Raw genomic sequence first — 16,149 nt, 5'->3', positions numbered from 1 at the left:
CTCATCCCCTGGTGCTCTTTGTGCCGCTACTCTCTTTTTACGCAGACGCTCAGAAGAACGGCTGTAAGCCCATTTAAAGTGCCAGTTACCTCCTACACACTAGTGGCATGATGTAATTGTTTCTCAGGCCTTCCTTAAATCACATACAGTAGTCTGTTTTTATTTTATCGTTTCTCAAGACTTACGGTAACGCTTCAGTTGAATGAAGTCATATTGAGAAACAAAGGGGAACTTTTTAAGACGCATGATGGTGTGATTCAGTATTTCTCATGTGAACTCTACGCGCCTTGGCTGTCATTTGGTTTTGGTTTTTATTCCTCTTTATTTTATTATCACCGTTTCCTCTTCCCTCCAACACAAACCTTCACCAAGAAGATAAATTCTGGGAAGATTTATTTGACTCAAACTCTTATTTTTACACAGCTCAGGCTCAGATTTGTTGCCCTTTCTCTTTGGGCGACCTTCATCTTTTTAACTGGGCAGTGTGTCAAACAGTCTGCCCGGCGTGAGTTATTAAGGCATTCATGTACCTGCATTCCTGACATTCCCTGTGTGTATCATCTGTTGGCTGGGGCTTCCCTGGGCCCTGCTCGGACGCACAGAGGAGAACAAACAGGATGTTCGCCACACAGGAATGAACGAGTGCCTCTGATTCTTGACCGATTTATTTATAACTCAGTCCTAAAAACGCTTACATCCTTGTTTGCATTCACATTTCCTTGATACAGAAAATTTAAAATAACAAATAAATATCGTTGTCAGGTGGGACTGCTGGAATAGCTTTATCCCACTGTAGTTTTGGAACATTAAAACGTCATAGATAAGCTCACGTAAACAAGTGCGCATTTCAAGTTAGCTCACATCTGAAGCTCTAGGAACATCTGGCTTCAAAAGGACATTTTTGTCTTTATCTTTTTGTTCGACTTAAAGAACCCTGTGATGATAACGGTCTCTTGCTTGAATCCAGCTATCGCCGCCGTCGATCACGGCTATGTCACTGGGTAAATAAACTGAAATAAACAGCACATGGGTTGTAGGAGGCAGTTCTTGATTTATCAACCTAAAACCAACTTCCTGTTGCTTCGACTGGCTGTGGAATGCCCATTTGGTCCCGAGTTGCAAAGAAGAAACTTTCGGGAAAGTTATTTCTCTCAACAGAGTGACTCAGAGGTCACACAGTAGAAGATGTGAGTTCATGGGAGAAGAGAGGAGGCTTCAGAGTGGATTCAGACAGGAGCAGGAGAAGGAAAGGCTGCGGACTCGCAGGAGGGCAGAGAGGGTAAAGAGTCAGAAAACCTCACTGCACAGCTGCAAACTGTGTTCCTTAAACTCCCAATTTAATGGGGATTTAACACTTGATGATGTGAGCTGTAACGCCACTTAGGGAAAGTTTCAGCCTTGAGGACAGTGTTGAGTTTTGACCATTTGTGTTCTATTGCTTAAGAATTAAGTATTCACAGAAAATGAATCAACAACAACAATTGTAATCATTGATGAATCACTCATCTGCATCATTTATTTATCATCATTTATTAATGCCCCAAAAGTACTGGTTGAAGCCTCCCAAATACAAAGATAAGCTGCCTTGCTGTGTTTTGTTTCTTGTAAATGTAATATCTTTGAGTTTAGACTCTTTGGCTGATAAAACCTGAAGAAGTCACCTTGGACTGTGAGAAACTATGCTGGGTACTTTTCACTATTTTCAGCCTGGTCTCATGATAATATGTGGGCACCAAATGAGTTAAAATTATGTGCTTGGTTGAATTTCCGAAACTTGACCAAGTGTTTTTTTTTTGTTTGTTCTCTCGAAACGTACTGTGACTCAACATTAACCACATTGTTATTGTTGCCATGACTTAATTTTAACACATTTGCCCACTACTGCGTAATATATTATTAGGAGGTTATTTCCATTTAACATACTTCTATGCTGCATTTGGGCTTTGTTGCTAAAACAGTAAAGTAATCATATATGTGACAGAAAATATAGAAATGATTCTGATCATTGATGAGTCATTTGTCATTATCAGTTATTGTCATTTCTAGTCCAGCAAAAAAAGCCCCAGATTCACTGGTTTCAGCCTTTTAAACATGAGGATTAGCTAATACTCTCTGTTTTGTTTAACTGTAAACTGTAAAATCCAAGCATTTAGACTCTTGGAGGGATAAAACTAGCAATCTAAAGATGTCACATTGGACTCTTAGAAACTATGCGGGGCCATTTTCACTATTTTCTGACATTTATAGATTAAAGGATTCAAAGGTTACTTAGACAAAACTTGCAATTTGAAGATGTCACCTTGAACTTTGGGATTAGTGATTTAAAATGTCAAGTCTTCTGACATTTTGTTGACTTAATGTTTCACTTTTTAATTGGGAACAAATATCAACAGATGTAATGATAACTAAAATACCACATTTTTCCCGCCCTAATTTATAGCTTCCTACGTACCACATGAAACCAAAACTTTATGTTGTTTTAACATTAAGTTATAGAGTTTATGTGCATTATGTGTGTACATCACTCTTGTACTTATTTTAACCCTGAAAAAGTTCTTTTTTGTAAACCTAACAAAGCACTTAAACCAAATCATACTTTAAGTGTCGCTGAAATGTGTGGCACTTTACCCGAAAAAAAACGACAGCAGCTCACTAAATAAAATGGAAAAAATATCATTTTTAGACAAAATTAGTCACATAATTGTTAAAATGTCTTTCAGCCACGTGGCCTCTGAGACACAGGAGGGCATGACAACTTGCTGGTATTTTATGACCTGAGATGAGCCTTAGCTGCATTAACTAAGTAGAGTTTAAGTTGCATATTACAAATGTCAATTGTGTCTGGATCAGTTGTGTTACATTGTTTTTACTTGCTACCTGCTTTAAGATTTTACATGTCAAGAATGTGTTTTTGGCCGCTGACTCTTCACTTGCATGTAAATAAGGTGTGCCTCAACCTGTTATGCTAATATCTTCATAAACAAGGTCTTAACTGAGTCTGTTTGCTTTGTAAATGAAGACCAGCATCCAGAGGAGAGGACAGGGAGGAGCACTGAGCCTCATGAAAACTTCACTTCTCCGCCTGTTAGAAAAACATGTTGTCCTCTCTGCTTTCTGTCCCCCCCACATTCAGTGTCTGTCATTAGTAGCGTCTGCTTTGTTGGCCTCTTGGTCCTCCAGCATCTTTGTGCAGGGACTCATGCTTTGTTGTGATTGCGTGGTTCGGGTTACCAAAAGAGTGATAGCGTGATCAGATGTCTTCTTAGAGAAAGGGTGGGCAGTGTTTTCTCACACTCTGCTCTGTCGCTTTCAATTTATCAAGGCTTACCTGGGAGCTGGAAAACACCTACAATTCATTCAAACACACAAAAACACAGTGTAGGAGTGGATGTGCAAAAAGACACGCACGCTCGCAGTACAGCTATGGAAGAAAGCTGACATAACTCAGGGCAGTTTTTGATTTCCTGAAGAGTTCAGGAAATCCCTGCAGCCCCGTGACGACAGCCTCTCATCCTGTCTCCTCTCATTGTGTCTCAATACCCAGGAAGAGGAGAAATCCAAACAATAGCACTGACAGTGACATTCATTAGTGAAAAACTGGTGTAATAGTGTGATTCACACGTTACTATGAATGATGTCATTTAATAAGGTCATCTGGTCTGTTTAGCCCCACCTTATGTAGTCATCAGTGTATGACGTGTACAGTACAACAGGCAGATGCCCAGACGTTGGTTCTGTTTTTGTCCTTCCTGTCCATCATTGCGTATGCGAGGGTGTACACAGTTATCTATTTCTCCTCTGTTCTTTTTTGCTGGGGGACACATTTATCTTGAGCTAAATCCAGACGTCTCTGGCATTAGAACTATTGCATCGCGTCCTTTTCTCATTGTGAGGGCCCGAAATATGCTTAAAGAAAATACAGTCATGCCAGGCCCCATATTCATAGTGTTTTCTTTGCCTCCTTGTTGGCTCTGCTTCCTGACAGGGATCAGTGGTCTGGCTTTTTCCAACCTCTTCAGACAGTTCCCTTCATTAAAGAGCTACTGGTCTTATCTTCCCCCTCATTGGCTGTCCCAGTATTTTCCTTTCTTACTGGATAACTGAAGTCTATTCAGAAATGTGTTGCTTTTTCATACATAGCTGAGATGCTTTGAAACAATATGCCAGTGATTTTATTTGGATTAAGAAAAACAGAGCCAGACCAGAATTTTTCTCTGATATTATTAACGGTAACAATAACAGTCTGTTTACCACTTTGTAGTTCTTTAAAAAGGAAAATTCAGACCAGATATCTTGAGAGTTATCCTGGACCCAGAGTTATTTGCAGTCAAAGGCAAATTTACAACGTCAGCCTTTTGTTCGCATATAGCAAGAGTCACATAATTAATGTTCAAACAGGATCTGAAAAAGCTGATCCATGCTTTCACTGTTGTATCTTCGCAGGGTTCCCATGGTCATGAAAAACCTAGAATCAATCACATTTTGGAACACATTTTGCAATGTAGCACAAATTTATTTTGTAAAGGCTGCTGACGTACTATAGCTCTAATATGCGTTGATGTGTGACAACGTTTACAAGCAAGTCTGTTTCTTCTTTTTTTTCCACTGAATTTTTTTTCTCCCTTGATGTATTCCAGCCAACTGAAATAACTGTTATGGGTCCTTGTAAAGTCATGGAAAAGTTTTTAAATTTTGTCCATGAAAATGTGTGGGAACCTTGATATTAGCATTCAGCTGCTAGAGCTGTAACAAAACAAAACGTATTACATTAACTCTCAACTCTATCAAGTGGCACTGGTATTATTTATAGCCATTTAGACATATGCACTGCAAGGTACTGACCCAAATAACCCTGTATTCTAGCACTGAAAACTGGTGATGCCACTAGTATAAAATTTTTTTGGATGAGAGAGTATTGAGAAAAATATCCTGATATTAAAGATCTGGGTTTTGGAGGCTTTTCTGACTTTCCAAGTCAGAACGCCGACTTCAGGGGGCGTTCCAGTTGAAATTTCTCACATGGAAGTTGGAAATTCCAATTTCTCTGTTCAAGTTAAAAATTTCCAAAAGTTCATTATAAATATGAATATATAGATTTTCAGCATTAACTGTTGTTTTCCAGTATTGATCTTTGTTGTTTATCTTGTTCTGGTTGTTAATTTGTGAAGCACCTTGAATGTCCCTTCTGTAAGAAATGTGCCATACATAAATAACTGAATTATCTTTCCTTATTTTGAATGTGTGTATTAAGCTGAGTACATCGTTGTGTGCAGCTGTGAGTGTTGATTATGTCGGCTTACAGTTTAGTCCCTTCTTCCTAGACCCCACCCTGATGAGCAGACGCTCAAGAAAAGAGGACTGTCTGGGCCTCAAAGTCTGGACTGCCACAGGCTCTGTCCAGTATAGCCACCCACTCGTTTCCCTCTGAGCTGATGACAACTATGTCTGGCCTGTGTAAACCAATCGAAGTAGATAAAAAAACACAGGCTCTGCGTTTCCAACCCCACTGATAGAAAACAAAAGACAGAATCATACTGAATGCATCTGCTTTGTACTTCAGGCTGAAATAGGATGTTTCAGCCTGATTTGGATTTACATGATAGGGCAAAGTAAAACACCTTTTTTTAAATTGTGTCTTGCATACAACTATATCACCACAAATTCATATAAGCCAGATCCAGAGTGCTGCACATTAGGACTGCACTGGATGAGGAAAATATGCGATAACATTGTTGAATATTGCACTCACAGTATTACGTGCGATAAACAGATAGAGTGTGCTCAGTTCTGCCTTTATGCTGCTGCTAAAATTTAACAAAAATTGACCGTTAAATTAAAAAATTATGAAAGGAAATTCATTCCAAATTAACCATTGATTTGAACACAAAAGGATACAAATAAAATTGGGATGACAGTTACATCTTAAAGGGTGTTTTCTACTGATGCTCTTTTTCAACTAAATCAGAAAATCCCTTAGTGCAATATTGCAGTCTTCTGTGCAAGCTGACATCACGATCATGAAAAACCAATATATATTGTGCAGCCTTGCTATGCATACATTTTCAAGAAGAAAATCTATTCCAATTTCTTTCACAATCATCATCTTTGTCAGATCTTCACTGATAAAAAGATGTTTCATATAATACAGAGCAAATGCTGGTCAAGTACTCCATTTTGCCTTCTTTTCCAGGCTTTTGTGACAAAGTAAACAAACGTAAACCATCCCAATGAAACAACCATTTCAGCCTTTAATCATCATTTGCAAATGAATATTTAAGAAAAAAAACTTGTGTCATCGGGCCTGCTAGCAACCCCAAGGAACACCTTTGCTAATGCTGTGACCTACGCAAAAACAAACAGCAGGCAGGGCTCTGAAATAAAGAGTAATGTAGTCTGGTGTATAGCAGTGTTGTATCTTATCCTGGCTGAAAGTGTGAAGCTGTGAAAAACATCAGGGGGGAAACATCCTGTCACTCTTTTCCATTTGTCTCTCTAGGTCATAGTCATGAGTTCAACTCGGGGCTGATTGTAAATCAGCTCAGATTAGGAAGCTGTCCCGTTTAGGACAGATGGAGTTGCCCTGTTGACTCTGATGTCTGAGGTGACTGTGGTCACTGCAGCATCCCCCCTCGGTCGTGGGGGTCTTGAGCGTGACTTGAGCTCTCTGCTGGATCCCTGATGACTCTCCATGCCTCCTTAACAGGCAACCTGACCCCACTCAACTACTTTAACTGTTGAGGCTTTACAACCTCCGTCTTCCTTTGTCAACAGCTCAGATGTCTTTCTGTTTTAGAGGTTATGCCCTCTGTGTTGGCTGGTGTTTCTCCTGTGCTTTATTGTCCTCTTCTTTTCAGGGCTGCACAATGAATCAAAATATTATCAAAACTGCAACATGGCATAGTGCAATTACCAAGTTGCTGGAGATGGAATTTTTTGAGAAACATACCATAATAAATGAAGCATTTTGGTGCTACAGATCATAACACTGCAGAAACAGACCCCAGCAAAAATCACAGCATCATTTTTATTGATTTATTTATTTGAGAAAATGAAATGTAAATATGACCTTTGCCACTGAAATTGTGATTACTACTACTACTACTACTACTACTAATAATACATCATACTTAAATTGTGCTTTTCAAAGATTCCTCAAAGAGGCTTTACATAGAGTTATATATAACAAATCAATAAATTGTTTAATAAGGGTAATAAAATGAAGTGAAAGATTTTAAGAAAATATATGCCAAATAAATGCAATAAGATGGTTATTTTTTGCATATAGTGCAGACTTTCTTTTTACCTCTTAATGCTTGTCCCACTTTGTTTTTGCATAACATTTTGTCGTCTCTAAATGAAATACCTGTTATTTATCCCAGGGCTGCTACTATTGTCACAATATGTTACACTGTAAATCTTATTTTTTGAGTATAATTTTGTCCTCTTCTTGTTTTGTTCAAATGTATTCAATTTACAATGACAGTGAAAAGAGAAAAACAAACAAAAAATGCGCATTAGAACCTAAACCAAAAATGTTTGGTATTTTTTAAACAATTAATCACTTAATCTAATTTAACATTGGTTTATTTTCAGTCAGTTGACTATTAGATCTTATTTCCTCGATAATATCTTTTGTCACTGCCTTTATTTACTTATTTTCTGTAACTGTGATTTGTGTGCAACATCTCGTCATAAAAAACAAAAACGATTGATGGTGTTTTTGTTCTTAAACTGGATTAACTTAATTTAATACTGTGGAGTATTTCATTCTGTGTTTGGTAACTCTGCCTCCTGCTCAGGCTCACAATGGGGGCCCTAATGATCGGAGAGATAGTGGTGATAATAGAACCAGTTCATCTGGTTGTGCAGTGTCCTGGTGTTGTGTTTTAGCCGGATTTTGCTCTACACAGCACCAGGGGGCATACGCTGACCCTGCCCACCAGCCATTGTTAGCGATTTTCTATGAGGGGAAAAAAATAGCTCAAATGTCAAAGGATGGGAATGGCACAGCACCAAATCAAAACAAAGCGCCACATTGAATCTTTTGTCAGGCCAGTCTCAGGTCAAACAAGAAAGGCCTCGCTGGAGGAGAGAGTCTGTGGGCAACATGGCAACATAACAGGCAACAAACAGGCAACAAACATTTTTGGCATTTCTGTAGTATTTCACCCCTAAAATGAAACGTTTAATCCCAAACTTAAAGTGCAGCTGTTCCCTCTCCCCCATAAAACTACTTCTTTTTAGCGTCTTATAAACACAGGAAGTGCGAGATTGTATCGCTGTGGGAGAAAGTGGAATTAAATTAGCTAAATTGGGTTACTTGGCTCAAATTACCCAAATCTAGTCAGAAAGGAAACATTCTCTCTGCCTTATTCCTTGTCGCAGGCGACACCTCTCCTCTGTCTCCTACTTTTTATGCCTATTTTGTAACATTTGTGGCTCCACACACATCTGCTCACAGTCCCACCTGTATTTGTTTACATTACCTGAGGCTCTAACTGACAAAGAGCAGATCCACATCAAACATCAGTCTTCTGTGTGTGTTCATGGCTCATAATGGCAGGGAACACTTACTGATAGTTTACCATAATTCTACACTTTTCTGCCCTTCTAATTTTTTTTTTTTTTTTTTACTGAAATTTTTTTCAAATCCAATAACAGTTGCCAGATTTTGACTATTTTTTTCTCTATTAAAACAGATTAACATCTGTGTGTGTCTGCTCTGCATGTTTTCCAGTAATTGAGTATTAAATTACTTCAAAAGAGGAGTTTTCTTGCCCCAAAGCTCTCCTTTATGCACGACTGATCAAGGAAACGAAATGAGCCAGGCTTTGGGCCTAGACAGATGCTGGAGTAGATTGTTTTTTTATTTACCACTCAGGTGTTTACATAGAAATGAAAGCCTATGGAGCATTATCTGCAGAGAATTAAAGAGATCCACTTTGAGCAATCAGTACTTATCGGCCATTAATTCATTATGAATATGGCTAAGGGTAAATCCACTTAAACGTAAGTGGACTCATGTCCAACTTCTTTGTTCCATAGATAGTAAACCAGGGCTGCGACAAATGATTGGTTTTCTTAGCAATTAATCTGCCTATTATTTTCTCAATTTATTGCTGGTTGTTGTGTCGATTTAATGTCCAAAAACAATACAAAGTGTCAACGTTTCCCGGAGCTTAAGGTGATATCTTTAAATGTCTTATTTTTTCCAACCAACAGTCTGAACCCTATTAATATTCAGTTTTTACAGTGACGCAGTGCAGAAGTGTAAGTCATTCACTTGAGGCAAAAAAAATGAGAATATTATCTTGGAATTTGGGAAAAGTTTTGTTTGAAAAAAGTATCTCTTTTGGTCTGAATTAACATTATAATTATCTCATTAATAAAGGAAAATAGTGCAGAATTTCTTTTTCTCAAGTGAATACATAATGCTTCTATAAGATTTAATACAAAAATTAACATTTTGACATCAGTGAATTTGAAAAGCTGGGACCACCAAATATTTGACATTGTGACTTGAAGAACAACTGAAACCATTCATCCATCACTGTCATTTAATTTTTGGCTTTTAACTAATTGTTTAAGCTCTACAGTAAACTCTAATGATTTTGTTATTCATAGATTGCACTCATTTATTCAATAATTATTCAATTAAGCCTTAATGTAGGGCTAGGCAGTATGGAGAAATTCAATTATGCTTCAATATCGATAGCACAATCATATTTCTGGGTTGACTATTGGTGCTTTCACAAAATGTTTACACAAAGAGATTTTTATTAAATAATCATCAGTAATGTGAAAATAATAACAAAGTGGGTGAAGGCAATAACAGAACCGCTAGAACAGTCTGGTAAGTTCAGGAAATGACATCACTTTACTGTAGTGCAGCCTTTAAAAATAGGAAAAAACAATACTTCAGATATCCAAAATCTAAAACGATATCTAGTCTTACATTATAGTATCAATATAATATTGATACATTTCCAGGCCCTACAATGATTCAGTGAAAGCGCTTTGAGACAGATAATTTAGTAGAGACAGACACAGATGGGAGATACTCCTCTTCACTTCCTGGTACGACTTTCCTAAAGCCTGTGTTGTAGGTGAAATTTCTCCCAGGAGAGACGGAGGAGGAGAGAGCAGCTTGGGGGTCAGACAAGAGAGAAATTTACTACTATAAACAGAACACATTCCTCCTGTAATTCTGGACATCTGGTATGCATGTTGCTTCTCTCTTCTCTCCTGCGTGGGATTTATAAAGCAGGTTATGTCAAAGGCCCCAACATCTCAGCTCTGCTTCCCACTACAGTTAAAGCTTTGTTAGGCGTTGAAATTTTGCATTTTTTAAGGCTTTTCTGTGGCATCCATCTGCAGTTTAAAGGTACAGTTCACTCCAAAATCAGAAATACATGTTTAGCTGTACTATGACAGTTTGTCAGCAGCAAGTGGGCACCATACTGTTTCCTGTATTCTAAAAATGGAGGCACAGCGCTGATCAAATTTGAACCGAGATTCTGTTATTGTGTTGCCTACCATATTGTTTTCAGACAAACAATTTGCATTGCATCACCCACCAGCGGGAGCGTTTATTGGTCTAGTGCGGCGCGGTGCATTCTGGTAGCTGTAGGTTTTATACCTCTTAAGCAAAAGCAACCAATTTCAAAAATATTTGTGTCTGCATAGACAGCCTGGTTTTATGAAAAGACCATTTTCACTTACTTCTTTAATGTTTACATTTCACGTTGTCTCAAGCACAAGCCCAAGCCCCACTTCTGTCTGCATGGTGATACAGTGTGCAGATGTAGTTCAGTAACAAAAAAACAAGGTCTTATGATTTTTGGAAAGACGCATTGCTGATGAGTTTTAAAAATTCACTTTTGTGGAGCTATGATCACCACAAGCCGTCTAGTTCCATTATATTCTCGAGAAGACAGATGTCTCTATGGTCAGTATCTCCAACACTTGGCAGCTCACACCATAACAATCTAGACTAATAATTACCAACACAGAAAAGAGTAAAAATGAATATTTTTGTCATAGGGGTGAACTGTTCCTTTAAGGTTGCTGCAAAGTGTGGTTACAGAAAGATACTATTGAATGTGAAATTATAAGTCCACTGTCAAGAAATACGGAAGTATCGTTTATATTTACCTTAGTATTCGTTAGACAACATGATTCATGATTTGCTGAGAGAATGGACAATGTGATGTGGTCCTGATGTGGAAAACTTATTTTAAACTACTCACGTGTGATGTTCCACCCATACCAGTGGCTGACTGGTTGTCATGGGAACACGTATATGTAATTTTCCATTATTCATGCACTCCTCCAGTGGGGACAATGCCAGTGTGAGCGTCATGTCTGGCATGGGATGGGTTAACAGGGTTTTGGGCTTTAGACGGGAGGCTGAGTTATAACTGCAGGTTAAAAGTCAAGCTGACAGGCCGTTTGTGGCCAGTGGATACGAGTGTAAAATGAGGGTTCCCAGTGCAAACAATCCTCACGTCTCTTCAAAAAGAAACGCTGAGGTGATCAGTTTCAGGAGCTGGCAAGCTCCCTCATATTGTTTTGCTTCCTCATTTTTAAGATTTCCGTTTCAACTCCTGTTTACAAGCTCTTGGCTCCACAAGGAAGTTATTCGTCAAAAGCTTGTGTCATATGGTGTTTTTTTTTTTTTTTTAACGGTTGTCAAGAGGACATAAAATGCTTAAGTGGGTTGGTCTCTGAACACAAATTAGAGCATTTAGAGTTTAATTTGAGTCTCAGTAAACTGGCTGCCTCAGGATGTCTTGTGTGGCGTTCAAGTGTTTTTATGGGGGGATCAGATGACAGGTCTGGTAATAGGCTCGTGCTTTGGTGGTGGTTTGTTGTGGTTTAAAGCAAAGTGTTGCCTGAACGATACTGAGACTCGAGAGTGCAGCAGGAGATCCGTATCATCTCCTGCTGCAGGATGCTGAGAGTCAACACAGGAAGTGAGGTCATGGTGTAAGTCCCTAAAAATTTTGGCGGTGCTCTCCTGTGGGCGCCAGAGGCCTGTAAAGCCCCAGTCACGACACACACTTAGTCACCGCTGCTCTAAATTGTCCAATACACAGAAAAAGAGGAAATATGTAGTTGAACATTAAGCTAATGGTCACATTTTCTATTTTCAGAATTCTATGAACCTGCCTCCAGACAAAGCCCGGCTCCTCCGACAGTACGACAATGAGAAGAAGTGGGACCTGATTTGCGACCAGGTGCATTCATGAGCTCTTAATCATAATCAAACAAACAAGCATTCAAATGTACAGTACAAACAGCTCCCGTCATCACTGACTCCTTCAGCACAAACACAGTGACATAAGCAAAGTGCACATTACAATGCTTCCTCTGTTTGTGTCCTCAGGAGAGATTTCAGGTGAAGAATCCGCCGCACACCTACATCCAGAAGCTACGAGGATACTTAGACCCCGGAGTCACACGAAAGGTGGGAGAGTACAAATTAACTCTCACATAAAGTTTCCACTTAAAGGGGATCTCCACTGATTTTACACACCAGACAGGTGTTGGAGAGTTCTACTGAATGTGTCAGAAAAGTTTTATAAAAACCCCCGTGGTTCCAGAGGGCACTGTGTGACATCATGTATCACTTGAGTTTGGTCGGACTGAAAACAAGTTTGAAAATGGGGAAAAAAAAAAAAGGTGTGGAGTTTGGAAGGAGTGGGCTCATCAGACCTCTGTGGCCTGCTAATCATCTCTGCTTGAGAGCAGTGGCTCAAGCAGTATTCATTTTGTCAACAAAAATTTTGATGATAAGTATTCATTTCTGCAGGGGTTTTTTAAGCAAGCTTGCTGTGCTCCATTAACATATTATTAAATCCAGTGGACTACAGCAAAGATCTACTCTGTCTACAATTATTTATGATTCCCTCATAAACAGATGTTAACTCATTCAGAGAACATTTAACTTGATTTGATATTAATAAAAGCTCCATGTAAATTGAGTAAATGTGGTGTTTTCCAAATGATGCCCTGCTCGGCTGCCCTAACGACAATTTCAACTTTACTGAGTAAAACATGACGCCAAATTTAGCAGAAGACCTCCGTAATATCAGTAATACAAAGTAGTAATGAAAATAACTTTATACATTTATTTTTATATGATATAAAAGAAGTAGAGTACATCTCTAATAACACATCCTTAGCCCTGATGAGAGAACACATAGTTCACAGTATGCTTACTTCAGATTGGAATTTTTATAGCCAGGAAACATATCCTTCAGCAAAATCCGTAACAGCATAATGAAAGTCTCTGAGAAAATTACAACCTAAACAATGACAAAAATAAACTAAAATTAAAACTCAGTTCTACTGACTAAAGCTTGACTTAAACAAAACAAAAGACTAAAATGTGACTTTAAATTAACCACAATTTTCAGAAAAAAAATTGAATCAAATATTTTTGTCAGAACACTGGGCTTAAGTCTGCATTAGCTGCTATTAGAATAACCAATCCAATTTCCAAATGTGTGGAATTAAAATGATATCTTTGTTATGCTGCATCTCTTAATACATTTTTAAATTTTTGTTTTATTTAACTCCATTTTGAGTTAAAGGTAAATCCGTGGGGTTTTCTGTTTTTCTGTGTTTTTTTTGCTTGTTATGGGGTTTTTTTAACCTGTAAACTCTCACTGCTGATAGTTCTTGCCCAACAATATTTCGGCTGCAAAACTTTGTTCTTTCATTCTGTGTTTCAGAAGTTTCGCAGGCGGGTACAGGAATCTACAAAAGTCTTGAGGGAGCTGGAGATCTCACTGAGGACAAACCACATTGGGTAATCAATACATATCTTTACCATCTCTCTGGTGAATCACACAGATCTATTTGATGGTGCACGAAGCTTAAGGAAACCGCATTATGGCTGGTAAAGAATAGTCCTTTATGTGCTCTTGCTGCTGCTGCAGGGACTCAGAGCTCTTTCTGGTGCCCAGATATCCCCCATTGTTCTAACTTGCCAAGCTCTGCAGCTCCACTTCATAGAGCTGGTCCTCATAATGCCCAGATGGTTGCCATTGTGCTGCCTCGTACACTCCCCCAATGTTGAGCAGGAAGCTTTGTTGTGTGTGCCAGAGGGACAGGAAGCCTGCCTGGCTGACCAGTGCTGCTGAACCCAGTGAAAAGCATGCACACACACACACACACACACACACACACACACACACACACACACACACACACACACACACACACATACACACAATACTTTTATGTTTACACATTTCTCACATCTTAAAGCAACAATCCTTTTCTATTGTTTTGTCATATTTTGCCATTTGGTATTTACACTTCACTACACACCCGCTGTGTATGTGGATGTTATGTCAAGCCTTTCTTTATCTTCAGTGTTGCAGACTTGATCCTTGACTTTATAATCTGATGTCATACAGATATTTTGGCATAAAAAATGCGCTGCAGTGACTTGCCCCTGAATTCTCAAAGCAAAAGAAGCCTGTAAAAAGGCTTTGATTTCCCGCAGCAGTCACTGAGCTCCAAGAATAACTCATATTCTACTAGGTCTCATCAATAAAGGTCTCTTTCAATGTGTTTCCCAGAACACAGGCAAAGAAAAAAGAAAGCTATTTTCAGAAGACCTTTGTGGATAGGATTAAGTGTAGCAGATGCTGGTTTATTGTGTGTGTCTGAATCCTGGGCCGATGTGTTATTCCAGAAATTGCCAAGAAAATCTGAAATAGCAACCAGTTGGAGAGAAGTGGAAGGAGAGAGGAAGGAGTGAGGGGTCAGGGGCAAGGAGGGAGGGCGGTGGTAGACAGGAAACTGATGATGAAGCCCGCCTCCTTGTCCACCCCTCCTCTTCTTTCCTCCTGCACCCAATCTTACTGCTTTGTTTGCTCTCCTCCGTTCTTCTCCTCACCTCTCTTCCCTTTCCCTCCCTCACTCCCTCTCTGCTACTTTGAGGCTCTTGATTGCTTTCCTGCCTGACTCGCCATTGGCTGCCTCACAGTCTGTCATCATAACCAGCACTCCAAGACTATTTTAAGAACCTTTTACCCCAATCCTGCACCCCCACCTCTGGAGTTCCCTGAAGAATTGGAAAGGAGGTGAAGGGGGTCTGTGTGAGGGAGGCAGACTAAATACTGGTGACTGTCAGGGGTTCGACCTGAGCCCAGCTCCTTCAGCCATATGCCCTCCACATTCTTTCTCTCATCGCAATGGGAATTCCTTTGTTTGGAGTGGTTTCTCTCTCCAAAAAAGTGGAGTTAAATGTGGAGGAAATCTGAAGCCTTGCTCTGGTTTACTTTCCATCACATTCCTGCCAAGTTCCTTTAGTCAGGGAGAGGAGACCAGCCCCCCCTCAGAGCTGCCTTAAAGGATGAGTCTGGTTTATTACAACTTGGTTCATATTTTTGTTATCTTTTCTGTCAGTTATGAAAACATTATCCTCAAAAAGTTGTTGCTGAGATATTGAAACATGCTGTTATAAACAAGCTGAAAATTTAGCTAGATACAAAAAAAATACTTTTTTTTAAAACCAAAAGTGGATTTAACCCAAAGGTCTGTAATACTCCCTCACTGCATGAGAATATTGTGTGCACTCATAACTATGACAAGTTGAACCAGTTTATAGATAAACAGACCGTTCGGATAATAAGGATGACCTCGTTGAATTTTCCTAATCATTTTTGTTTAAGCTGGAGGTTTGTTTAAAAACCTGTGTTATCGTCTGACTGCTTGTGTTTTTCGCATTATGTGACGTCTTTTGGCGATGTCACCGCTTTCTCAAGTCTTAACAATTAATTTGATCAGCACGAAATGTTTCTTTTTTTCATATTTCATTGTCATTAAGTATATTTAGTCATTATTGTCAATATCACCAATTGTAATACAGTAGAACAAGAAAAAAATGAAAGATTGAAACATTAATAAAGATGTGTTCTTAGTACAGACAAGTAGGGCTGCAACTAATGATTAATTTCATCATTGATTAATAGATCTCTACAACATCAAACAACAGTGAAAAAATGCCTCAATTATAATATTCTAGAGCACAATGTGACATCATAACATGTCATATTTTGTTCAGCCAACAGTCCAAAACCCTAAATTTTTTTATTAACTCTATTGTAAAATGAAGAAATGCAGTTAATC

At 38.9% G+C, this 16,149-nt stretch overlaps 1 protein-coding gene across 5 annotated transcripts in view; it reads left to right on the top strand.

The window, feature by feature from the left end:
• Positions 1–16,149, top strand: part of fmnl3 (formin-like 3) — a 46,937-nt gene that overhangs the window by 8,705 nt on the left and 22,083 nt on the right. For all 5 annotated transcript variants that reach the window (XM_042490987.2, XM_042490984.2, XM_042490985.2 and 2 more), the window contains exons 2-4: positions 12,156–12,239; positions 12,389–12,469; positions 13,740–13,816. In XM_042490987.2, the coding sequence (XP_042346921.2) occupies positions 12,156–12,239; positions 12,389–12,469; positions 13,740–13,816 (242 nt within the window). The remainder of the gene's footprint in view (positions 1–12,155; positions 12,240–12,388; positions 12,470–13,739; positions 13,817–16,149) is intronic.

The sequence above is a fragment of the Plectropomus leopardus genome, chromosome 9, assembly GCF_026936395.1.
Source record: "Plectropomus leopardus strain MGB_pleo_1.0 chromosome 9, ASM2693639v1, whole genome shotgun sequence".
NCBI classification, from domain to species: Eukaryota; Metazoa; Chordata; class Actinopteri; order Perciformes; family Serranidae; genus Plectropomus; species Plectropomus leopardus.
Note: the sequence above shows the minus strand (reverse complement) of the source record. Positions and strands in the feature narration are given on the sequence as shown.